The sequence below is a fragment of the Remersonia thermophila genome, chromosome 1 (genome assembly GCF_042764415.1).
Source record: "Remersonia thermophila strain ATCC 22073 chromosome 1, whole genome shotgun sequence".
NCBI lineage: Eukaryota > Fungi > Ascomycota > Sordariomycetes > Sordariales > Chaetomiaceae > Remersonia > Remersonia thermophila.
The window spans coordinates 3,790,504-3,815,755 of NC_092217.1; the positions used below are offsets into that span (position 1 = coordinate 3,790,504).

Consider the following 25,252-nt stretch of genomic DNA (forward strand, 5'->3'; position numbering starts at 1 on the left):
AATCGAAAGCCAAAACTAACGCCAACTCGAACCAGTCTGTTGTTTTTGTTGTTTTTGCTGCTGCTTGGGTGGTGGTGTCCGTCGAGAAGCGAAACAGGAAAAGCATAGACAAGAAAGAAAAAAAAGGAACTGAGGGGAGAAAAAAATCATACTCGCTCGACAACCACCCACCACCCACCACCCTCCAAACGTCCTTCTCATCTCTTTCCAAATAAGTTTCCCAAATATTCAATACCAAACACCGTGTCCAGTCTATGTGTCGAGAGGGGAAATCCACTTGACAAAGTTTTTTCAAGCTTTGATCATGACGGTCGTCATCAAACGTGGTGTCGTAAGGCCGGGTAAGATGGGTAGGTGGTTACCCTTGGGTATGGTGGTAGTGGTGGTTGCTTGTGGTCCTGCCATGTAAAAAGAAACCTCTCTTTGGGGGAGGGAGGGCGTTGTTGCGACCCCCAAGAGGGCGAAGGAAAGTGATGAGAGAGCGTGAGAGAGAGAGAAAGAGAGAGAGAAAGAAAAGAGAGAACCGCAACCGCTCAACCCTCTCTCCCCAGGCCGAACCCCCCCAACCCCCTACAACACCACCGCTGCCGCTTCCAAACCCCCGATTCCCATCCTCTCAAGCCCTGGAGCATGGGGGCGATCAGATCAGATCATGTTCGGATACTCCCCGCCGGCAACCACGCCAAGCGCGGCCGCTGCGGCAGGGTTGATGAGCGGCGACCTCGGCGGCGGCGGGGGCACCAAGTGTGGCGGGAACGCCCGAGGCCGGCTGGTGTAGCCGCTGCGAGGCATGGGCGGGGCTTGAAGTTGAACCTGCGGCTGTTGATACGAAGGTTGTTGCGGCGTGGACGGCTGGGGCTGGTGGTGCGGTGTCAGCGGGGAACGCTGCGGTTGCGGTTGCTGTTGTTGAGAGGGCAGAGGCGAGCGCGGGTGCGCCTGGTCCTGAGACGGCGGCGGCGGCGGCTGTTGCTGCTGCGGGCCGGGAGACGGCATAGGAACGCTGGTCGGGGCGGGTTGGGCCTGTGCCGTCGTCGCCTTCGCCGGCGTCGGGGTGCCAGCGGTTGAGATGGCCGGCGTCATCTGCGGAGTGAGCGGCTCGCGCGCCTTGGACATGGTGGAGGCCGAGGACAAGGGGCGCGCGTTGTTGTTCCCCTCCCGCCTGCGCTTGGGAGCGTCCTTAATCTTGGGGTGGGTGTGGCATTTGTAGGCGTGGCGGAACCAGGTGGTGCCCTTCTTCTTGGAGCTGACCAGGGCGATCCACTCGTTGCAGCTGCCGCACAAGCCTTCCCAGACGTCCGGGTTGCCGTCCATGCGCCGGGTTTCCTGAGGCTCCTGGAAGGGCGCGCCCGTCGCGGCGCTGATGCCGTGCGTGAAGCTCTTGTCATACCAAAAGGCAGAGTTCTTGAGCACCAGCCACCGGCCGGGCTTGCAGATGCCGCACCAGCCCTCACGCTTGTTGCCGTGGCCGCGCACCCAGCGAGGCGTGTACAGGTCGCCCTCGAAGCGGAGCTCCTGCTCGTGCGGCACCAGATCCGGATCGCTCGGGTTCATGTCCTCGGGAGGCGGCGGGACCTGCTCCTCATGCAAGGAGGCGTACAGGTCGGGCGGGTCCGACAGGTCGGCGTAGTGGCTGTGGAGCGAGTGCGGGTCGGCATTGCTCTGGAGCATGCGGAAGAGGCCGTGCGACAGCAGCGGCGGCGGGTTCTCGAACGGGTGGTGGGGGTGGTGGGGGTGGTGGTGAGGGAACGCGGCATGCTGGGCGTCGTGGTTCCATGCCTGCGACGGGAGCTGGGTGGGCAGAAGCATGCTGTTGCGGTTGAAGGGGGGCGCCGCCGCCGCGTTGCCGTACAGATACGGATTCTGCTGGGCGGCCTGGAGGTTGCTGAAGCTCAGGGGGAGCTGGCCTTGAGCGATGGTCGGGGAGGAGTGGTGCGACGTCAAGCGGGCGTGCATGTTGTAGGCGTCGTGGTGGCCGTAGACGAAAGGCGAGCGGCGGCTGGAGGCGAGGGTGCCATAGGAACCCGTGGACCAACGCTTGTTCCTGGCGCCATCGACCGAGTAGGGCGCGGCGCGCACGCCAGGCCGCGGCGACGGCGAGGCCCTCCCCCGGCTCTGCGTGCGAACCAGCTCGGAGCGGCTCTGAGGTGTCATCCTCGGCGACGCCACGGGCGAGAGCTGGGTCGACGAGATCATCGACGTCCGGTTGGAAGCGGGAGGGTGGTAGTCCGAGGTGAGCGACGGCGCCTCCGAGAGGGTCGTCGAGAAGTCGTCATACGAAGCCATCTCGGACATGCCGCCCGAGGTCGACACGGTAAACGACGAGCCGGACATCCTGCGCGGGTTCGCTCCGTCAAAGGTCAGCGAGTCACCATCCAAGGGCGGCGCGCCCCCGGACCGTAGGTCGAGAATAGGGATCGCCTCGTCGGCCGTGTACGCCTGTCCGATCATGTCCGAATCAAACCCCGACATGTCCATGCCGGCAGCATCGCAAGGCTTCTGAGGCCACGGGTCTGGCGGCAACCTGGTTAGCGTCTCGTGGGCCCCGCGTTGGTCGGGGTTACTCACTGCTCTCCAGAGTGGTCGGCGGGTAGAAGTCCTGGTGAACCGAGACGGGCCTGGACGAGATGGAATCGCTGCCAGCGGTAGGCGGCGGCTGGTGGTGGTGGTGGTGTTGGTGGTGGTGGTGCTGCTGTTGCTGCCAGGCCGACGGGTCCCAAGCGGGAAGGCCCTCGAACCCTCCAGCGACGGAGAAGGAGAAGCCTTCATGGATGGTGGCAGGACGGGGCCTCATGCCTTGGGAGGTCGGTACCGACCATGCGGCATGCGACGCCACCAAGGAGTCCGTCCTGGGCGGAAGCGTGGTGTTCCCGTTCATGGCGAAATCCTGAGCGGGATGCTGGGGCGAATGCTCTCCTGCAAGCTTGGTGCTGGGTTCGCTGAGGGTGAAGGAAGGTATCTGAATGCCGTGCCGTCTGCAATCATTCATGCATTTGTGTAAGTGAGTGACGGAATTCCCGAGAGGATTGAGGATGCAGCATTAAACAATGAAAGGCATACAGTTGGGTCCGATCAGTTTCCATAATAGGGAGCGGATCAGAGGCAAAAAGAGAGAACAAAAGTATGATGGCAATCTAGTGATCGGGGGGGTCGAGAGCGCGGACATGGGGACCGTTAGCAAGTATACCCCAGGGAAGGGCCGGTGAGGCGAGCTACGGTCCCAGAAGGTCCGCCGGGGAAAGAGGAAGAGCAGGAAGGGAGCGAGGGAGAGGATGGATCCAGCGGGGCGAGAGCACTGTGTGTCATGACTCCGATAGGACGCGGCCTTGACTTACCAGGATGTTATAGCACGCGAAGGGACAGGGTCCTGGGCATCAGATCGGGGCCTGGTCCGAGACGAAGCGATCCGATCGCGGGTCGAGGTGCCGGAAGAGACCGGAGGTGGTCTGCGGTTGCGAAATCAAGGAGTGACGGGTTATGTCGTGGTGGTGACGAGATCAAGGGAGAGACTCGGGCAAGGCCGTGATACGTCGTCAATGTTGCTGAGGACCAAAGGTCGAACGAAGCGGGCTGGTGAGAAGAGAAGGTGTGTCAAGGAGCGGACAGCCGAAGGTAGCGTAGTTAGAGCCGGGGTTCAAAGGAAAGGAATGTGGTGAGCCTGGACAATCGGGCCAAAGAAGAAAAAACGTTGAAGAGAAGAAGAAAAAGGCCGAGGGCAGGTCCACAACTGGTGCTCGTCCGGGGTGCGCGGGCGCGGGAGAGAACCAGCTCTTGTGGTATTATAAGACCAGCGGGCCGATAGGTCCAGGGGTGTGAACGAAAACTGTCAAAGGAGTGACTATGGAACAACCAGCGCGAAAGGTTTGGTGGGTAGGACGAGGCAAAAGGAACAAAAGAGAGCCGGATGACGAGTCGAGCGCAGGACCCGGGGTATAAGACAGCAACTACCGCGGGCCGGACGGCCCAGCTTCAGGAACCAGGGAGGGGGGGGGGGGGGGGGGTGGCCGTCGTACGGCCCAGCAAGGTTGGGCTCGGAACACCGGTACGCTAGGGGCCAAGCCGGATTCTCCTACAGCCCAGAGGATGGACAGCCCCAGGGGAGGTCAGGTGGTGTGCTGAGAAAATCTCACTTGGCTCCGACCCCAAGGAGACGTTCGGCAAGGATCACGATGGGCAGGGATACAATGGCCTGGCTAGGGTAGCATCCGGTTTGCAGATGACGGGGCGACCGGAAACAAGACAAGATGGCTCTGGTGTTTTTTTTTTCTTCTGCAGTTTTACCTTGGTGTCTGCAGATATCCTCGATCGCTGGCCGCCCTCGTGGGAAGGGTGAGCCAGATCAAGACACAGAACGGCACATAGGGCTCTTTTGCGCCCTCGGAATACATCGAAGAGATTTGGACCATGAGGATGAGCACGCCAGGGAGAGGAGGCTCGTTGGAATCGCGACGGCATGTCCCTTTGGGACCACTTCAGAGGAGACGCCGGGTCCAGGGAGGGAAGACAGGGGAGGTACTCTATCCCACACGCAAGATGCGGTGCCTCACCATGTGCCTTTGGGAACTTCAGGATGAGAATGAGGAGCTAAAATAGAACCGGCGTGGAAGCAGGAGACCTAACGTCGTTCGTTTAGAAACGGGTACCTGACCACGGCGCGTTCCACCCAGACGAGACGAGGGGGGTGCAGGGAGGGAAAATGGAACTTGGGCCGCTAAAGCCTGCTTGGCTTGGCGTACCCGTCGAGGCTGAGAGGCTCGACTCAGCAGGGGGACCCATTGTGCGTGGGCGAGCTGGTGGGGGAGGTGGCTTGTCTCACCTAGACTCGTCCCTAGGAGCGAACCTGAAAACGAGAGAGGGGACCTAGGTGGTACCCAACAGAACGTCAATTGACCACAAAAAAAAAAAAAAAAAAAAAAAAAAGAGAAATTCAACCCTGACTGCGCAGTATCGAGGAATCGATATCGTCATGTCGCTTTGGCTCCTCCAAGTTTGATTGATTGTGCAGCCAACCAACCTGGCACGCCAAACGCATCATGTCCGCACGGCAAATCCGCCAGAGGAGAATCGATCCTGGGGTTACAGCACGACCAGCTCCCCCAGCCTCAGAGGGTAACAGGGCAGACGACATTTTTAGTCGTGGGCCAAGCCAGGTCCCCGCGCCCTCTCCACAGCGACGACATCAGCTCCGGCCAGCCGGGGCACCGAGCAACAACAAGCACCGTGGATCATGACCGAGCACATGTTTGGCACCAGCATCGGGCGCTGTTTTGTCATGGTCGATCTAGGTTCCGCTTCGGAACCGCTCCTGGCTTATTTTTTTTTTTTTTTTTGTGGCTCGGCCCAAGAACTTCGCGTGATGGACGAGCCTGCGAGCGAGCGAGTGAGCGACAAACCTGGCACGCCCGGGTCGGTCCCGAAGACCCAGCGTCTCTGGACGCTGAGCCCATCCATCCGTCTATCCGTTCCTCGTACCGGTCTGTGTCCATGTGCATCTGAGAGTCATGCGCCGAGGTCCGGAGCCCTCATGTCCCTTCAAGATTGGCTGGATGGGATTGAATGGGTAGCCTGATATCGCCTTGTTCACGTCTGCCAACCCTCGCCTCGAGGTCTATCCTCAAGCGCTGGCTGGTGAGCTCGTCACCGGCATTGCGGTACCACCTGCAGTGCATCTGCAGAGCGTCTGCATTCTCCGTGGCTGTGGACGTGCAGCGGGTGGGCGAGGCGACCGTGCGCAAAACAAAAGTGCCCAGATGATTTGAGATCTTGGGGGACTGACGCGCTGATCTTGACCGACGGCTGCCCTTGGACTTGGGTTCCAGGTACCAACGATCCCTCCTCTGGAGGGTTGTCGTCCCTCGTTCCAACCCGACCCCACCATGCAGAGCGCCGTCGCGGACAGGGCGGATGGATGGTGGCGATGGGGGTTCCGCGGGTTTCCGAGTCCCTCTCTTCTTTTTTCCCCTTATCACGTCCCCATTTGGTCTGTTGCTGCTGGCTGTGTTACGGATTGCGAGCTGCAGCTAAGATTGTGAGTTGCGAATCGCGAGCGAGTGGTTCAAAGGGAGCGAGTCTCCCACCCTCCGCGACGCGGTGCCGAGGAAGCGAGAAGGAGAGTCGATGGGTTGTCGTTGGAGAACGAAAGACGCGAGTCGCGGCAAGGAGCCTGCGGGCGTTTGAGCTTGGGTTGCGGTGGGTATCAACTTTGTTCTGATTGGCCGTCATTCCAGGGTCTGGAGCAGGGCTTGTTCCACCTACCCCGAGGTGCAAGCGCCGCATGTGGGTCGGCGGGAGAGCGCGGTGGGTGGGCCCGAGTCAGCTTCATCAGCGGGGTAATGACAGGGATTCGACAGGGATTCGACAGGGGCTTCGTGTCTCAGATCTGTCGCAAGAGACGACACCATGTCACCTCCACACTGCACCGCACCGCCCGACTTCCACACCGCAACCACACACGCCGCGCCGTCTCGCGATTTTGGCTTGATTTAGCTTTTTGGGTTGAAGAAACGAGAGAAATCCATCCAGAAAAGAAAAGAACAAAATTGGCCGCAATCGCCACCCTTGGGCGTGCACAGCCGAGACCGTTACCGGCTTCTTCCCGTTTCCGCCGCCCGCGCCGCTCTCTTCCCTTCAACCGTCACCACACTACGCAGTACAGAGGACCAAGCAGGCCGCGGCCGTACTGCATCCCGGACCTAACAGCGACGTGGGGTTCCGGCTTCCCGGAATGGACCACCATCGGGCCTGGTTTGCATGCATGACCGTTGGAGTTGTGGATTGCGTGGTGGGCTCTTGTTCAACCCGTCTAGGTATCCTTTCCCAACAAAAGTGAAAACATACTGCCGGCGAAACGCATCGTGGGGACTCAAAACCGCCCAAAATCCGGTGTCAGTACTTGGTACCGAAACCCCGTTGCCCCTTACTTTGTCAGCACCCTCCCAATCGCCCGGTGTTTGGGCGCGGTGGCGGTGCGACGACCGAGATCCAACGTAACGCGCCGCCCATCCCAAACCATTCCCATCCGTTCCGCCGTTTCTGCTACCATCGGCGCACAAGGTCTGGGTTGGGTGTGCGTTCGCTCTCTCTGACCAACAGCCGAGAGGCCGACAGTCTGCACCGCTCCTTGGCCTGCCGGCAGCGAGATGAGAGATTGCCCGGTTCCGTGTCTGCGCGGGTCTGCGAGCAGGTTCGCTGCAGCTCGGATGCGCAAACCTCTGGCCACTTTCTGTTCTGTTCGTGTTCCGCCTTTGGTTGTTCATCCTTCTGGGGTACCCAGATGATCCGTTCTCAGCTGCACGATGCCAGGGGGAGCCCGGCCTGGACCCGACGGAACCACGGCTGCGCTATGCTATAGGGCTGCGCGGTAGCACAACGTCTTCATCTTTCCCAGCCCAAAATACCCATGGGACTCGGCAGTTTCTCTGTTCAGGTTGGCAGCACGCTCCTCGACATGCCCGGTGTGGAGTATTGGAGGCGGCGATATCCGCCTCTTTGCTGCGTCCGAGCAACCACGCGATCATACAAGTACGTCAGGAACTTTTCCTGGGCGCTAGTTAGTTATTGTCTATGTACGATCTACGAATGCACGAGTGAGATGGACAGGCAGAAGGATTCCTGAAAGGCGCCCACATTTCGCATATCTCCGACGTTGCTAATCTCGCATCTCCCGCGCACTAACGCTGCCAACACCCCCTCAGCCTGTAACCCTGGACCACTTTCCCCGGGCGCTCGGACAAAAGCGTTCACGTCAGCCCACCCTCGTCTGCTTCCAAACGGCTTCCACACCGTCTTCGGTGCAGGGCTCCCATGGCCAAGAAAATCCAAAATCAAATCAGCCTGTCCGTCAGGGCCCTGTCCGACCGACCGACCAACTGGACACTACCGCACCCTGCCGCTTCAGGAACGGCTGCCTGGCTGTTCGCACCGATCTGATGCGACCTTCGGTGTGCCCGGCAAGTTACGCCGGCAGCCTTTCTGCGCAGCCTCGTTCAGCCCAGCCCGGCCTTGCCTGGTCTCCGACCACCCACCAGTTGACCTTGCGGGGCCCTCACGTTCAGGTTGTGTTTCGTGTCAGCTCGTCAATAGTTACCTACCATCACTGTTACTCTGTAGAGCCCCATCGTAACACCACCGGTACATTACAGTACCGTCCATCCCCCCCACACACCGCGTCATTGTCAAGGTCAATCGGGCCCATTCACTTGGACCTGAATCGGCTTGACATGAAATGACAAACAACAAACGGGCGGGTGCTCTCGTGTTGGCTCTTCCCTCCTCCCGCCGATTCCTCAAACCCCCCGTCCGCATGACAATGCTCGCTCTTTTAGGAAAGTCTGTCGCCTCTTACCCGTCCATCCCCACGGCACCACCTATAGCTCACCTCTTATGGAGATCCCCGAACCAATGGGCGACAGCACGCGCCGATGTGATGAGGGGGGTTGGTCTTTGGAGGACACGTAAGACCCTTTTTTTAACAGTAGCTGAAGGACGAAAAGAGGCCGCCAACGGCCCTTCCTCCTTCCGCTCCCGCTCCCCACCCCCTCGGGTCGGCCGGACGGGACAAGTCGCCGAAGGCGTGTCGCGCACGATCTTCCGTGGGCCCCGCCGAGTGACCTCGATCATTGGTGCCCTCCCCACCTCCATCTCTTGCATGCTGGACGCGTGCCTGCGCTGCCCGAGCGCGGCCCGGGGCACGCCAGATAGACGAGCCGAACAATCGGATGGAAGTGGCGTGTCGTTGAGATGCTGGTCGGGGCTCCCCCTCCTCCTGCCCTTGAGGGATACGCAGAGAGAGAGAGAGACAAAGAGGATATGCCCCCGACGTGTGGCGTGAGCAAACTAGGCAGGTGGAAGGATAGAGAACGCCACATCCAGCGTGCACGCAAGACGTAGTGCGTGGGTGCCGTGAACCTTGGGAAACGAAACCGCGATTCATAGAGGGGCCGAGTGGACGAACCCCACGCCTTTGCCTGGATCGACAGTTCTTCCGCTGTTGCTCTGTACGGCGTTGCCCCCAACGGCTTTTGGTCTTCCGGCTTGCCTGTTCGCGTTTACCGCAATGCCCTTGCTCGGCAACTAGTAGTACGTGTACTTGGAGCGAAGTAGGTCAGGCCGGGAATCCGTCCCGCTAGTCCATCTGAAGTTTGGCACCCCCCCCCCCCCCCCCTTGTTTCTAGCGCCTGTGTCTACGGCCAGTCCTTTGCACGAGAGCCTGTCTAGCTCACACGGAGCTATCGGGCCCATGTAGCCGGATCGGCCAACAGTGACGCTGCTTCTCAAGCTGCCAGCTTGGCTCACGATGCCGAAGACATCCAATACGGATTACAGTACCTCAGTGTATGACAGCTCCGTCAGCTCTCGGCCCATCATATGTCATCCTCCTGTTCGTGTCGCATCCGAGAACAGGGGAGGACCGGGTGGATCGCGGGTAGAGGAGCAGACGCAAGTCTGGCCGCTCAGCTTGCCAGGAAGCCCGCAAGCAAAGGAACAGGCAAGCACGCAGAACCATGCTCTGGCGGACAGCAAAAAGCCACCCCCCGGCAAATGACGTAGGCAAAGAGGCCGCGGCGCAGCGGCAGATCTCTTACACGGACGGCATAGCCCGCGCCGTCTAAGCCTCTAGCTGTCTGGCCATCTAGCCAGCTCGATACCAAGGGAGTCCTTTTCTTTACCGTTTTACGTCCGATAGCATCGATGATCCCGCGGTATGATGCCGTCTGGATGGCTCCCATGGTCCAGACGCTGCGCCCAGCACTCCGGCGGAACTGACTCGGACCTGGAGGGACCCTCCCCAGGATCTATATCCCGGACTGGGGACCCCGGCGGCCCCATGACGTTGGGGAGGGTAATGGAGAAATACTCTTACTGCCACCTTTTCTGGGCTGCACACACTGGCCAATCGATCAACCATCTATCCATCCATCCATCCATATGTCCGTCCCGTCGGGCCCCGAGAGCCTGAAGCCGTTGAGCTGTAGGGAACAGGCACGAAGAGAGACAGAATCGTTCGATACTGTACTGAAGTACAACCGGAGCCTTCAGACACATGACTAAAACCAAGAGAGATGGGAAGGGTGGTGCATGGTTGTTTGAGGGAGAAGAGCAGGATGCTAGTACGTGGAACAAAAGTTGCCCTCTCTGGGTTTGGCGATCCAGTCAAGGGGGGTGCTTCGATCGGAGAGGCGAGGTAGAGCGATGATGTGAAAACCACAGATAGACTTGACACAAGGTACCTCAAGAGTACCACTGGTGATACATATCAGGTAGTGATGGGGGGTCTAGCACGCAGACCGTTTGGACCGTTTCTGGGTCCTAGTGTCACGAACGTGTGGCCGAACCCCCCGTCTGCTCGCTTGGAAACCCGGACTAGGCCGGCCTTTGTGGTTCACTTGTCCTCCCTTCTTATACTTGCTCCCTCTGGTTTTCCAAGTCCTCAAATTTACGACATTACCTGCTGTGTCTTTGGCTGTGCTTGCTCTAACCAAGGTATGTGGCGGATTTTCCTACCCACCTCCAGCTCCAAAGCCATCCAGTTCAAAAGCAGCAAAAGCAATAGCAACAGATGGCCGAGGCACTGCACAACCCCAAGGCCATCCTCGTTCGCGCATGGCTATCGTGGTTTGGCTGATATCGGCTCTCGGTTGCCCATCATACCTCGTGTGGAGTGCGTCTATCAGCTAGCCGAGAATCCGGGGACCCGAGGAGCAAAGGGGATCCGGAGAGGGAGGGGAAATGTACAGCCAGACTCTGCCTCTCAATACCCCAATTCGATCCTTTTGTTCCATTCCATTTTTACGTGCAATCCGTCGAGTCCCCGACACCGGATTCCTCTTGCTACACACAAGCCCGGATAACCGATCCGAGTCGCGCTGGTTCGCGAGAAGATCGGAGGGAAGTTGGTGGCAAGAAAAGATGGGATGAGAGGAACCAACTGGCAGGTTTGGGGTTTGTGCCTAGCCTCTCCCAGAGGAACGGGGGCAAGGATCGACGGTCAGGAGGACCCACCATCACGTCTCCCAAGGTAAGGTGCCCGTAGGTACCTAGGTTGGTATACTGGTATATACCTCAATGGATCAGAGAACTATGACCGGCTTGGAGTGTATCGGGTTGGGTGGTCTTTTCCTCTTGGGGTTTCACGTGTCTCTCGGCGTGTGGCAAAAGTGGGAGGGGGTTTTGGCCGAGATCTGTCCATTCGGGTTCGAGTCATTGTCGGAGGGAACTCAGATGATGGCGGGGGAGTTGTCACGTACCCAATGGAGGTAGCTTGGATTTTTCAAGCAGAAGGGGCCCTAAGGTGGCTTGTCTGGTGTCGTTCCTTGGCAACATTTGAAATCCTATCGCACAACGTCCTGGATCGAATCTGATGAGAGACCCCTACAAAGACTATGGGAATCGCTAACCCGAAACGTGTTCAAGAGGCCACCCCAAGAGCCGTACGAAGAGACGGCAAACTGATCTTCATTGCGAATCATACACAACTTTGCCGCATCATAAACCGAACGTCTCGACGGAGAACCAACCTTGGCCAGCACGGCTAGCTACTGAGTGACATCATCCTTCGATCACCTTTTGATCACACAACAATACAGGAAGCTGATCAACACGTAGCCTGACGCTCAACACTGACACGGCACTGTGGAAGCAAGCTCACCACCGCCAGCCGACAATGATCATGGGTCAAACCCAGACCCCCCGATCACCAAACCTAACCAACGGTTGTGTATCAGACCTCGCTTTCTCGCCGTCCCCCTCCCACCTTAGTTCCCCTCCCCGTTGATCCTCTTCCAAATCTCGCTCTCGGCGCTCGCCAGCTTCTGCCCTGCCGCCTTTGCCAGCCGCACCGCCGATCCCAGGATCCCATCATTCTCGTCCTCATTGCCGCTGCCACCCCTCCCAGCTCCTCCCACTCCCTGATAAGGCGACGGGTAGGCGCCGCCACCGCCAGACGGTCCGGCACCGGGCGGATGGTACAGGCTCGAGGGGCCTGGTGGCGGAGGAAGCGCCGTGGAAGTTCCCCGCTGGCTGTGTGCCGCCTGGGGCGGGGGGATGCCTAGCTGTGGTGGTGGTGGTGGTGGGAAAATGGGTGCGGCGGTGATGGCTGGCGCGGCTGGCGCGGCTGGTGCGCTGGTTGTTGGTGCTGCTGGTGAGAGTGATGATGCCGTACCCGTAACTTCGGGTAGGCGGGGGACGGCGCCTGGCTGCGGAGGCGGCGGGGATTGCTCATGAAGTGGGACTGTACGAGTTGGTGTGAGCGACCTCGAGTCGTAGAGATGTGGTTGGATTGGTGACGATGTCGTCTGGGCCGGGACGTAGGCGGGCTGGTCCTTGGACTCTGCCGGGGCGGCAGTCTCTGGAGTGACTCCTGAAGCTTTTGCCGGGTTGATGGGGCTCTTGGTATGGACCGGAATTGGCGGCATATTGACTCAGGTTGTTATTGCCGGGAACAGGATACCAGTCTTTCTGGCTGTACGCAGTATGCGGAGTTGTTGGGAGCGAGGAGGATCGTTCAACCCAGGTGTACGAAGTCGTAGCGTTGCTCCCTTGAAAGCGCGAGCGGCGTGCAACCCAAAGTCTCTGAGCTCTCCTAAAGTGCCGTGAAGCAAGCACAACAACGTGGCCAGAATGAGAAACCTGGGAATTTGGTGAGTGCTGCCTTGTACGGGCCCAGTCGAGCGGGAGAGAGTCATGCGTAAGTGGCGACGTCATCGACAGCTGCCAGGGCGTTGGTGCCAGCTGGAACTCGGTTGGCGCCATCTTCATTCCTCTACGGTGGATATGGAACTGAAGCCAGCGTAAGTAGGCTTCCTGCAAACGTGCAATGTATGAATTGGCCAAGTTTAGAACAATGAAATTTCTGTTGTCTTCATGTTGTCCAGAAATAGGCTGCCTTCCGGTCGAGATAGGCTGTATGTACCCTTTGCAGCTGTGCTGCGTAGTATGCACGTTGTAACTACTGCCCGTATGTACACAGTAGGTAGGGCGGATGGAAGACCCACCCAGCAAGTTGAGCGCGAAGACAACGCGCTAGTCCCATTGCGCGCTAGCCCGCACTTGGCAGACGGCCTGCCGCTGACAGGGGCTGGAACTTCGCGGGACTCTGGCGCAGCAGCGTGTTCGGCAGCTCGAACACCGCAGTTGGAACACCTCGCTGGGCGAGGACGAGACGTGGACGAGCGCAGCATACAGGCAATCTCCCAACACCTGACGACCACGACGAACACCCGCGCAGCCTCCACGCTCTCGCCAGCCATCCATCTCACAAAACGCGTGAATTGAGTGGAATCCTCCGGGCGGCATCATCGTCTCGTTGCAGAATCCCCCCGCCATTCTTCAAGGGCAAACCAACGAACCAAACCCATCTCGAAATATCGAAACTTCAACCTTTTCTATTTTATTATAGCACTGTTCTTCTTCATCGGACCCGATACAATCTCCCTCGCCACGCTCCGCGTCCATTATTGATCTCGAGACGCACACAGGATGGTGGGCAAAGTTAGCGATCGCGTCCTCCTACGGGAAGGTTAGTCTTTGATGGATGTGCCAAACAGAGTCCGACAATGCTGACTATGCATCCATCTAGGGCTCGAACGCACCGACAATGGCATGAAGCAGACGAGCTGGCCTGACGTGCCGCCAATCAACCAGAAGAACTACTACACGTGAGACCTCACGCCGGATCCTCTCCAGTGGTGGCTTTTGCCTGACGATATCACCCAGAGACTACATGAAGCGCGATGACCAGATCCTCTCGTATCGACTTCAGGCCGAGGCGAATCGGGAAAGGCTAGTCCAGAATGCGAAAGACCGTGACCGGGCGATGAATAATAACTCCAATGGCGAGGTTCCATTGCCCGAAGAAGAGCTCCAGGGGGACGACGGGCCTGCCACCTCGACGGCGTTTACCGACCCCTCCAAGATCATCGTGTTGCACCCGGGGAGTCAGAACCTGCGCATCGGCTTTGCGAGCGACGCTCTCCCCAAAACGATCCCCATGGCCCTGGCCACCCGGTACCCGCAAACCGAGTCCGAGATCCACGAGGCGTTGCCGCGTCGCCAGTTCGAGGCCCGTAGCATGGATCAGCAACACGGCGAGGAGTGGTCCAAAAAGTATCAAAAGATGTGCAACGACCTCAAGGTCGACATGCGCGCCAACAAACGCAAGGTGCTGCCCAACTCCAAGGACCTGGTCGTTAACTTCAACCGGCGAACCGAGCCCGAGATCATCTCGCAGCACAACGACCCTCTTCAAGTCGAGTGGACCGACGTCAACGCCCCGCCCAAGGACGGAGAGCCCGTCTCCTCCTCCGTCTTCATCGGGCAGCAGGCCCTGCGCGTCCCAGACGACTCGAACCCCAAGTACCGGGTGTGGTGGCCCATCCAGCACGGCTGGTTGAACGAGGACGACTACGACACCAGGGCGCACCTGTTCAACGACCTCGAGACGCTGCTCGACCGGGCGTTCCGCTGGGAGCTGGGTCTGAAGCGCAGGGCCGACTGGAAACAGTACAGCTGCGTCATCGTTATCCCGGATCTCTACGACAAGCGCTACGTCGAGCTGCTGTTGCATCTGTGCATCGAGCTCTTCGAGTTTAGCCGCGTGTCATTCATCCAGGAGAGCATGGCCGCCACCTTTGGCGCTGGATACACGCAGGCTTGCGTCGTGGATGTCGGCGCCCAAAAGACTTCCATCACGTGCGTGGAAGACGGTCTCTGTATCGAGGACTCTCGCATCAACCTCAAGTACGGCGGCTACGATGTCACCGAGACCTTCATCAAGATGATGCTCTACGACAACTTCCCCTATCAGGAGATCAACCTGCGCCGCCGCTACGACTTCTTGCTCGCCGAGGAGCTCAAGCTCAAGTACTGTACGCTGTCGCAGGCCAACATCTCGGTTCAGGCCTGGGACTTCCACCTGCGTGCGCCAAACCAGCCCACGCGCAAGTACCAGTTCAAGTTTTACGACGAGGTCATCCTGGCGCCCATGGGGCTCTACGACCCGTCCATCTTTGACAGCTCGACCAAGCTCCGTGGCCGGCGGAAGCTCATCGATCGTTCCTACAACGCCTACGATGTCGAGCTCCCAGACGACCCAGGCTCGGCCGCCCAGCTGGCCATCCTCGCCGCCATCCAACCCTCCGTCACCGAGACCACCATCCCCGTCGACGCCGCTCCTGCCGGCACCGCAACCCCCAGCAAAGACCGCACAACGCAGGCCCTCAGCTTCCTCTCCCGCAACGGCGACGCAACTGGCACCCCTGGCACCTCCAAAGCCCCCTCGCCCGCCCCAGACGGCACCAGCACGCCCGTCCCTCCCCCCTACGTCTTCGGTTCCTCCCGCGACCTCGGCAGTCCCGCTCCGAGCGCCCGCGCCGGCGGCACTCCGGCCCCGCCCAACGGCACGTCCGTCATCCCTGGCACATCCTTCGACGGGCCCTTGCAATCCCAACCACAACAACGCAGCCCCAAGTCCCTCGCCGCTGAGCGCGACTCGGTGCTGCCCATCGCACCGCTCGACACAGCCATTCTGACATCGATCCAGCACGCAGCCAAGGGAGACGAGAAGAAGGTGCGTGAGCTGCTGGGAAGTATCATGGTGATTGGCGGCGGGGCGAAGGTGCCGCATTTCGCGCCGTTTTTGGAGGAGAGGTTGAAGTTTAAGAGGCCGGATCTGGCGGATCGGATCCTGGTGAGCAGGTCAGCCAGGGAGATGGATGAGCAGGTGGTGGTCTGGAAGGGGGCGAGCGTGTTTGCAAAGCTGCCGACGAACGACTCGTGGATTACGGGGTATGAGTATAAAATGCTTGGCGCAAGGGTGGTCTACCACAGGGTTTTGTGGCAGTATTGATCAGGGGGGAGCCAGGGGGTGAGTGATGGTTATCACGATGCTGTCATGGAGTGTGGGTAAACTGGATCGGATGTTTTCGAACAAGGAGTTGCAGCACAGCGGGTGGGAATCATCAGGGCTGGGTAAGGCGTCCGTTCTCTCGGCCATATTGGAGGATGGAGGATGGTTTCGGTTTCTTGGGTTCTCGTCGATCTGGGTAGGCTCTGGGGGGATCATCTCATCAATGGCCGAACGCGTAGCAGCTAATCTTAGCGTGGTTTATGCCCAAGCCGCTCTCACTCAGTATTCTCGTCGTGTGTTGTGGCAGTCAAGAGTCGACCATGTCACCTGCGCCGTTGCTCCCTCCCAAGTCCGTTCTGCGCGCCGGGACTTCGTCCCAAACTTGTTCTACATCCCATTGTCGTCTCACTCAACTCGCGAGCATCCTTTTTTTTTTTTTTTTTTTTTTTTTTTTTTTTTTTTTTTCGCGGCGACACCAATTTCACCCATCGCCATGCTTTCACCTTCCCTCCAGCAGTTTCAACTTTCCACCCTGGCAAGGGGAGACATCGACCAACCGGAGGAAGCTGAGCACAGCTGCTACGTCTTTCCCCCGATTGGCAAACGCTCAAGGCGCATCATAGAAAAGTTCACAAGTACCAAGCCATGAGGGGCGATCCCAAGCATGACCGCGAACGCCGCAATGACTAGGGGTTCTCACCCCGCGCGGTGGTGCGTTCTCTGCTATTGTGGTCCGATCCAAGGTGGATAGGGTATCGGGTTAGAGAACGCTCCCAATTTATTTGGCTCGGAACTGAGTCTCATTACGTACACAGTGGAAGCGGGCGGAAAGTTTCTTGCGCGTGTTGGAAAGGACCCAAGGAGCTGAGAAATAGGGGGGGGGGGGGGGTCATTCAGTTGGCAGCGCTCAGGTTGTCCCCGAGTTACAGGCTCAGGAGCCCGAAACTGTGCGAATTGTAACAACAGTTTGGCAAGGTGGCCGAGTGGTTAAGGCGCTGGTTTTAGGATTTCAGCCTTCGGCTGCAATCACACCAGTGGGAAACCGCGCGAGTTCGAATCTCGTCCTTGTCATGTTTGTTATGTTTGTTATTTTTTGATCCTTTCCAACAACATCCACCCTGTTCTCAAGTCTGCAGCAGGGACTTTGACGAGGCGCGTCGTTTTTCTTTCATTTTTTGCTCTTTCGCCGGGTTTCTCTAGTGAAATGGTTCACGAAGCCCGGCTTCAACCATCCATGTGGCACGGCTATGGAGATCTGGCGTTCAACCAGTTTCCCCGCAACAACTCTCTGTCAACAAACGGAAAGAAGGGGGGGGGCGGCGGTTCCCGTCTGACACTAAGCCCAACAGCCTTTTTAAGTCAGCAACGGAGTAACTGCCTACCTACCTTCCTGATCTTAGAGAGGCATCCAAGTCGCGTCTTGGGGAGCATCAAACACTGTGGAAGGGCCGGAGATGCTACGGAGGTAGTTTCGGCGCGGGGCCGAGACCGCTTATCCGGGCAGCCCCACCCTCCACGGGGCTCAGCTCCGCTCCCCTCGGCGGGGTAAGAACTCGAGAAGCTTGCATTGGGGGTTCACTAGACCGACTTGGGCTTTTCTGACGGGACGGGGTGTGGTCCCTGAAGTCTGGGCGAACTGTTGGGTTGGGCCTGCGGGTGGGGTTGGTGGGTTACGGCACAGTTCCATCCCCCTCTGTTTCAGCTCCCTTTCACACTTCACGCTCCTGCGGACACAAGCTGAGCTTGAAAACGTGCAACCTCAGCTGGAGGCCTGAAGGACGGGGCTTGGAGCCTGACTACCTACCTGCTTCTCTTCTCAAGTCATTGCTTACGGGACGCTCTTGGAGCCGGGTAGCACCACCTCCTCTGATACGAATGTAGGTAAATCAGCCGACTTGCAACCTTGAAACCCCGTCCCAAAATAGCCCCCGATCGCCCCCTTTTTCCCCCCAACGCTTTGCCTACCTTACCTTACCTGAGGTACCTGTTCTGAGCATCTCACCAGACTCGTCAAGCTGGCAAACTTGGCTAATAACGTCACACAGCAACATCAAACGCACCATGGCATCTTCTGGCAAAGCGGCGGCCGCCCATCCTCTTCCTGACGGGAGCCACCAGGCGGGTGGCGGCGTCTCGGGCAAGGTACACATCATCAAGACCCTCCACCCCAATGTCCTCGCCCATCTCCAGAAGATCTTTGCTGCCCACGCCGGCGGCGATACCATCTGGAGCCCGGAGATGGCGGCCGCCTTCGTCAAAGATATCCAGCGCGACACGGACGCCGAGCGCGCTGCGGAGCTGGAGGGCGGAAAGCCGTGGGGGTTTGACGCCTTCGTGCAATACATGACCTCGCCCGTTACTCATGCTGTCGCACCTCCTACCCCTGAGGATCTCTCATGGCCGCTGTCGGCCTACTTCATCAGCTCCAGCCACAACACATATCTCACTGGCAACCAGCTGTCGAGTGACTCCAGCGCAGAGGCCTACAAGAACGTGCTGCTTCGTGGCTGCCGCTGCATCGAGATCGACGTTTGGGACGGCGACGACTCGGACTCGGAAGGGGATGACACCGCGAGCACAACGAGCACCAGCAGCAGCTCCAGCAGCAGCAGCGGCAGCAGTGACGGAAAGGGCGGGAAGAGGAGCACCCTGAGCAAGGTGAAGGGAAAGCTGTCTCTGAGCAGCAGGCTGGAGAAGACAACGTTGGGTAAGCACGCACTCACACACGTCGGGAGCGGTCATGATCGGGAAGCGTTGGCTTACAAGAATGAAAGAGCCTAAGCCGAGCCCAGCGCCAGAAGCCGAGGCAGCGGCCGCAAAGACCGCCACGCCGGGCGCGAACCCTGCCACCGCGGCCGCGGCCCCAGGCCCGGCACCGCTGAAGAAGAGGCCGAGCCAGAGGGAGCCGCGGGTCCTTCACGGCTATACGCTGACCAAGGAGGTGTCGTTCCGCTCGGTCTGCAAGGCCATCCGGGACTACGGATTTGCCGTGACCGACACGCCTCTCATCGCTAGCCTCGAGGTCCACTGCAGCCCTGAGCAGCAGGAGACCATGGTAGCCATCATGAAGGAAATCTGGGGCGACCTTTTGGTGCCCGAGCCGAAGGAGGACGCCAAGGAGCTCCCGTCTCCCGCCGAGATGCGCGGCAAGATCCTCGTCAAAGTCAAGTACGCACCCCCGGAGGGCAGCAACAGTCCCGGAGGCGCCAGCAGCAACAACGACGAGCCTAGCGATAGCACCGCCGCGCCTGCTCCCGCGGGCAGCGCAGCAGCCAAGAACAAGAAGCCCTCCAAGATCATCCAAGCCCTGAGCCGGCTCGGCGTGTACGTGCGCGGCGTGTCGTTCAAGAGCCTGACGCAGCCCGAGGCGAGCATGCCGACGCACATCTTCTCGCTGTCCGAGGGCGGAGTCATGGACGTGCACGCAAAGACCCCCCGCGAGCTGTTTGAGCACAACCGTCGGTTCTTGATGCGCACGTACCCGTCCGGCCTGCGCATTCGCTCGTCCAACCTCGACCCGCCCGCGTACTGGCGCAAGGGTATCCAGATCGTTGCTCTGAACTGGCAGTGCTGGGACGAGGGCATGATGCTGAACGAGGGCATGTTTGCCGGGACGAATGGTTATGTCCTCAAGCCAGAGGGTATGCTCCCCAACTTTCCACCCCGCCCCTCCCGCCGCTGCCCTCCCGTGCCGACATCGGCTGACCCGTTCAGGTTACCGCATCCCCCGCCCTCTCTCCGCCGGCACCGTCCCCCCAGCCTCGTCTGTCAAGCACTACACGATGGACCTCACCATCGAGGTCTTCGCTGCCCAATCCATCCCTCTACCTATCGGCGACGACAACCCCTCCTCCTTCCGCCCCTACGTCAAAGTCGAAGTCCATGTCGAAGATCCCGGCGAGCGCCACGGTGCCCACTCCGACTTTGCCAACCAGGGCCGAGCCCACGAGGGCGAGTACAAGGCCAAGACCAAGTCCATGAAGGGGTGCGATCCGGACTTTGGCGGGCAGGTGTTGAAGTTTGTTGGCGTGGGGGGAGTGGTGCCGGAGCTGTCGTTTGTGAGGTTCCTGATCAGGGATGACGAGTTTGGAAGGGATTCGCTGGCGGCGTGGGCTTGCGTGAGGGTCGATCGGCTGAGGGAGGGGTTGAGGTTTGTGCATCTGGTGGATGCGGAGGGCGTGGAGACGGAGGGGGCGGTGCTGGTGAAGGTGTCGAAGACGTTGAGATAGAGGTGAAGCAGCTCTCTAACAGGGGTTCAGTCCCTGTGGTGCGTAGGGTAAATAAATCTCAAGCACGGGCGTGCATTCGCGTCCTCTACGAGGCCCATAGTACTCTATAGCACCATTTCGGGCCGTCGATGCTGGATGTTGTTAAGGGACCGGAACTGGGAGGAGGAGGTCTACAGGGAGGCAGAGGCCCTGGCCTGGTGGTCCATCGACCCACCCAGCTCCCACGCACAACCCTAACCCTTTGCTTCCGCCCGCGCCAGACGTCATCGCGCTTGGCCAGTTCGTTCCCTTGTCGCCAAAATAATAATAATAATAATAATAGTACACCGTCAACCTTGTCTTCTTGTTTTCCTTCATCAGCACCACCGCACCAGCATCATGAGCAAACCAGTCATATCGTTTGGCCTCAAAAAGGCCAACCCAGCAAAACCCGCGCCACCACGAAAGCCGAACGCATTGGGCAGACCGCCCAATGCCTTCGACAGAAAACCAAACGCCTTCGAGAAGCCCGCCGAAGAAGGCTCCGGCGACGAAGACGGTCCTCAAGAAATCGAGATTACAGAGCTCGACACCACAACTACCACCACCATCACCACCATTACCTTTGCCAGCGACGAAAGGAGAAAGAAACCCAACGCCTCCCGGCCCCCAGCCCACCCACCACGATCCAAAAACCCTCCGTCCACCTCTGCTGCATCTGCCGCCAACCCGTACGGCGACCTCTCCAGCGCGCTCACCTCCCACAAGCACGCCTCCTCCGCCGAGGCCCTCGACCCTTCCATATACGACTATGACGCGGCCTACGACAAGATCCAGGCGGCGCGCAAGGCGGCGCGCGCCGCGAGCGAGGAGGCCTCGGCGGCCGAGGCCAAGAAGCCCAAGTATTTTGACGCGCTGAAGGCGGCGGCGGAGCAGCGCGAGCGCGACAGGCAGCTCAACGAGGAGCGCCGCCTGCAGCGAGAGCGCGAGGCCGAGGGGGGCCAGTTCGAGGACAAGGAAAAGTTCGTGACGGAGGCGTACCGGCGCAAGCAAGAGGAGCTGCGGCGGATGCGGGAGGAGGAGAAGAAGAGGGAGGAGGAGGAGGAGAAGGAGAGGGCCCAGGGTAAGGGCATGCTGGGGTTTTACAAGGGCATGCTGGCGCGGGAGGAGAAGGAGCACGAGCTGCTGGAGAAGGCGGCGAGGGGCGAGATCGAGCTCCCTGCCGCGGGGGCGGATGGTGATCATGACGGCGGGGTGCAGGAGAAGACGGCGGAGGAGCTAGCCAAGGAGATCAACGCCATGGGCGGGAACGTGATGGTGAACGAGGACGGGGAGGTGGTGGATAAGAGGCAGCTCTTGAAGGGAGGGTTGAACGTGTCGGCGAGGAAGCAGGCCGAGCTGGACAAGGAGAGGGAGAGGAAGCTGGCGGCCGAGGCGGAGGCGAGGGCCGAGAGGGAGAGGAAGGCGCGCGAGGAGGCACGGGCACGGGCGGTGTATGCCGAAGGCGGGAAACGGGCGATGCTGGAGCGCCAGGCGAGGATGCTGGAGAGGCAGCTGGAGGAGTCGCGGAAGAGGGCCAGGGAGGAGGCGGAGCAGGAGGCGGCCAAGCTGCAGATGTCGGCCAAGAGCCGGAAGACGGAGGAGGAGATCTCGAGCGCTCGCGAGAGGTATCTCGCCAGAAAGAGGGCGGCCGAGGAGGCGAAGAAGAACGGGGGAGGGGATCTCCCGTAGAGATGGAGGGGGTTCTGGGCTTTCTGGATGGCTTGTCCTAGGAAAGGCTTCCGGGACGATCCGACGTGCTCATGGATTTTATGTGTTTGCATTAGAGAAGTTGCGTCGTGCCATGAGGGGGAGGGGAATACATCGCGCCTCCACCCCCCCCCCCCCCCCTCAGGCTGACCAGTGATACCCGATTTCAGATGTAATAAAATATGCCCAAGCCGTCTATCGACCCCATCTATCGTACACGCACGCCCATTCCTGTTCCTGTGTCATGAATTTCCCATCCATTCCGTCGTGGAGCCCGCGAGCGGCCTCGCAGACTCGTCGTCATCCTCGCTGTCGTTCTGGTCGCGGCCGTCCGTCTTCACGCCCCTCGCCCAATGTTAGGTAGGTTGTTTCCCACCGTGACACTTCCGGAGCGCCCATCATCACAGCCCTCCTAATCTCCCTAGTTGCTGATGTTGAGACCTTGGTTGCCAACCTCTTGCTGTATCCTCCGGAGGTAGGCGGCGTTGACCTCGTTCCAAGCCTTGATGTACTTTTCCATGCAGGCCTTGACGCACTGTTGCTCGCCGTCCGAGAAGGAGGACCCAGGGGTCGGCACGCAGTAGTCGAAGCACCTCTTGTTGATGCTCTGTTGAGCTTGTCAGCGAGGGATTCGACCGGGCCGGCTACCATGGCTTGAAGGTTGACCGACCGTCATCAGCTGCCGCGCATTGTTCGTGTTGGTCTCGGCCAGGGCCATCTTAATGATGGTCTTTTTGACCTCTTCGGACTCGGACATGGCTGCGACGAGGATACTGGTTGTGGCCGAATGGGGAGCTGGAATCCGCGCAAAACGGGTGGTTTCAGGGCGGCTTGGAAGACTTTGGTGGTGGACGAGGTGAAGCTTTCGAGTACCGTGAAGCCGTGAAACCGGGTAAAAGTTACCAAGTGTGGCGCATGCTATCGGCGGCTGTGGCTGGGCTCGGGCCGAGAGGGGGCGCAGTCGAGCTCCACAACGGAGGACGGGCTTGGAGGTGGTGTGGGGCTGCAACATCCCCCCGGACCAGGGTATCTTCATCAACGCCGGGGCCAACGCCAGTGCAAGGGGGGCGCCTAACGGAAAAGGCCAGCTAAGGTAATCCATCAAACACGCTCTGCTGGAACCAAAGAATCGACAGCCTGCCCACCACGAGCTTCTGGCCGGCTGATCGTCCCGAACGGCTGCTTTCGCGCGCTCCTTTGGACTGTCCGATTGGGGGTTTTCCTACTTTTTTTTTTTCTGTTTTTCCTCTTCTCTGTTCGGGAGGGCCGAGCGCCGCGTGACGAGCTTGTCCGGCAACATTCGGACATCGGTTATCTTCCGCACATAACGAGCAGCCTTCTTTCTCTGCCGATATTCCTACGCACGCCGTGTCGCCGGTTTTTCGAGTCGCATTCGGCAACATGTGGAAGTCGACGCTGTCGGCCTTGTGGCTGGCCACGCTGGCCTGGAAGGGCGCCAACGCGCTGGACGAGGGGGAAATCAAGAGCATTGGGGTGCGGTTGCCCTGACGTTGTGCGGTTTCTGGTCGGGGACAGGCGGCGCTGACGGGGCATGGCTATTCTAGCTGCGAACGCACACTCTGGTCCAGCCGTACCTCGACTCGGACATGCAGAGCCGGTGGTACGACTTTGGAGGCGACACCATCGTCCGCACCGATCAGTATGGCTCCCAAGCGTCCAACACATGACCGGGTTTCAATGACCTAACGCGTGCCCCCCTCCCTCCCCCGCAGATACATCCGCCTCACCAGCGACCACCCGTCACAAAGCGGGTGGCTCTTTTCGAGGGTGCCCCTCACGGCGACCAACTGGGAGATTGAGGTGGAATTCAAGATCCACGGCAAGAATGCGCTCTACGGCGACGGCTTCGCCATGTGGCTCACCAAGGAGCGCGGCAAGGCCGGGCCCGTGTTCGGCAGCAGCGACCGGTTCGAGGGCCTGGGCATCTTCTTCGACACGTACAAGAACAACCGCCCGGGCGTCGTGTTCCCCTACGTCATGGCCATGGTGGGCGACGGCAAGACGGCGTACGACAAGGACACGGACGGCAAGGACACCGAGTTCGCCGGCTGCTCGGCGCGGGGCATCCGGCACGCCAGCATCCCGACAAAGTTCCGCTTGACCTACTTCCAGGACAAGTTCCTCAAGCTGGAGCTCCAGTACAAGGCCGAGGGCGAGTGGACGCTGTGCTTCGAGACCCACCAGCCTCCCGCCATCCCGCAGGTCGCCTACCTGGGCTTCAGCGCCGAGACGGGCGAGTTGAGCGACAACCACGACATCATCGCCATCAACGCCAAGAACCTGTACCAAGCCCCGCCCACCCAGGGCAAGTCCGCGTCGAGCAGCGGGCGCGTCAAGAAGCTGGTCTCGAAGGAGGGCGGCAGCTGGACCTGGTTCTTTACCAAGATTTTCCTCTTCTTCCTGGTCCTCGGCGGCGTCTATGTCGGGTACACGGCGTGGCGGGCCAACAAGCAGAGGAGCCACCGCTTCTGATGAGAGATGGGGAGGGAGGGAAACGGGGTTGGAGACGAGAGGGAAGAGATGGAACGGTGGGAAAGGGGGGGGACTTGGTGGACGTTCTAACGGTCAGAAAACCAAACGCGCAAAGGATATTACCGCATCTATGGCACCGTCTGCTCCTGGTTGGGTTGTCGGCTATCGGCCCTGTGAGCCTGTCTGCTTATGGTTGTATCAATACTGTCTCTCTCTCTCTCGCAGGGTGTTCGGGATGGCGGGAAGGGGGTGTTGGCATTGTCTGCAATGGCTTTTGTTTTGATTTGCTTCTGAGCTGCACCGTTTTGCATGCATGTGACCGATGCTTGGGTGGGCATGATGGGTACGACATATCTCAGGAAATGCCACCGCCGCACGGCCGGGCCACGGCGGATGATGATGACATGTTGGATTGACGGCCGGGTGGGCTCGTTCATGTTCGGAGCCGCGGAGTCGAGAGGCGCTGCTGCGGTGGGACCGACCTGACTAGGCTCCAAGCCCGAAATCCCGTCGATGACGATGTGAAACCGGCCATCGCTCCATCTGGTCAGGCCCAGATCCCTGTCGGGCGGACCTCAACCCCACATAGACCCCCCTCCTTGGGAATGGAAATGGCGTTGGCGCGACATCCGGGGCTGAGATGTTTCAAGGGCAGGATTGGAATCATGAGCCAGTGACGCCAAGAGCTCGGGACAATGGGGCCGGTCCGCCACACACGATCCCGGATTCCCGTCCCCGCTGTCCCACCCGGGGAGCTCAGATCCATGACAGACAACAAGTCGAGGTTGCTGTTCCCCCCCCTCAGCCCAGGTCAGGACAACGCAGCATCTCCCATCATCCATCCACCCACCCATTGATCTAGATCGGGGCACGCAAACCCTGAGGCGTATTCTGGGAACATCAAACCTACGCACTAAGCTCCATCCCTTGACTCGCAACTCGTTTTTTTCCTCCTCCCTTT

General features: G+C 59.6%; 7 protein-coding genes and 1 non-coding gene across 8 annotated transcripts; 5 read left to right on the top strand and 3 right to left on the bottom strand.

Moving 5' to 3' along the window:
- Positions 1-645: 645 nt before the first annotated feature.
- VTJ83DRAFT_1059 (uncharacterized protein) lies at positions 646-3,080 on the bottom strand (the record flags this gene model as incomplete). The annotated part of the gene is made up of 3 exons (XM_071007176.1): positions 646-2,510; positions 2,566-2,972; positions 3,058-3,080. The coding sequence occupies 3 exons, from the start codon at positions 3,078-3,080 to the stop codon at positions 646-648; spliced, it is 2,295 nt and encodes a 764-aa protein (XP_070870412.1).
- An 8,670-nt stretch (positions 3,081-11,750) lies between these two features.
- VTJ83DRAFT_1060 (uncharacterized protein) lies at positions 11,751-12,410 on the bottom strand (the record flags this gene model as incomplete). The annotated part of the gene is made up of 1 exon (XM_071007178.1): positions 11,751-12,410. The coding sequence occupies one exon, from the start codon at positions 12,408-12,410 to the stop codon at positions 11,751-11,753; it is 660 nt and encodes a 219-aa protein (XP_070870413.1).
- A 1,063-nt stretch (positions 12,411-13,473) lies between these two features.
- Positions 13,474-15,841, top strand: VTJ83DRAFT_1061 (uncharacterized protein; the record flags this gene model as incomplete). Its single annotated transcript, XM_071007179.1, has 3 exons — positions 13,474-13,513; positions 13,574-13,652; positions 13,711-15,841. 3 exons carry the CDS (start codon positions 13,474-13,476, stop codon positions 15,839-15,841), a joined length of 2,250 nt encoding a protein of 749 aa, XP_070870414.1.
- Positions 15,842-16,810: 969 nt separating this feature from the next.
- Positions 16,811-16,912, top strand: VTJ83DRAFT_t8. The gene has a single exon. It is a non-coding gene; the product is annotated as a tRNA-Leu (tRNA).
- Positions 16,913-17,902: 990 nt separating this feature from the next.
- VTJ83DRAFT_1062 (uncharacterized protein) lies at positions 17,903-20,070 on the top strand (the record flags this gene model as incomplete). Its single annotated transcript, XM_071007180.1, has 3 exons — positions 17,903-18,548; positions 18,616-19,482; positions 19,556-20,070. 3 exons carry the CDS (start codon positions 17,903-17,905, stop codon positions 20,068-20,070), a joined length of 2,028 nt encoding a protein of 675 aa, XP_070870415.1.
- A 378-nt stretch (positions 20,071-20,448) lies between these two features.
- VTJ83DRAFT_1063 (uncharacterized protein) lies at positions 20,449-21,780 on the top strand (the record flags this gene model as incomplete). Its single annotated transcript, XM_071007181.1, has 1 exon — positions 20,449-21,780. One exon carries the CDS (start codon positions 20,449-20,451, stop codon positions 21,778-21,780), a length of 1,332 nt encoding a protein of 443 aa, XP_070870416.1.
- Positions 21,781-22,219: 439 nt separating this feature from the next.
- Positions 22,220-22,555, bottom strand: VTJ83DRAFT_1064 (uncharacterized protein; the record flags this gene model as incomplete). The annotated part of the gene is made up of 2 exons (XM_071007182.1): positions 22,220-22,405; positions 22,469-22,555. 2 exons carry the CDS (start codon positions 22,553-22,555, stop codon positions 22,220-22,222), a joined length of 273 nt encoding a protein of 90 aa, XP_070870417.1.
- Positions 22,556-23,199: 644 nt separating this feature from the next.
- VTJ83DRAFT_1065 (uncharacterized protein) lies at positions 23,200-24,291 on the top strand (the record flags this gene model as incomplete). The annotated part of the gene is made up of 3 exons (XM_071007183.1): positions 23,200-23,292; positions 23,364-23,458; positions 23,532-24,291. 3 exons carry the CDS (start codon positions 23,200-23,202, stop codon positions 24,289-24,291), a joined length of 948 nt encoding a protein of 315 aa, XP_070870418.1.
- Positions 24,292-25,252: the final 961 nt, after the last annotated feature.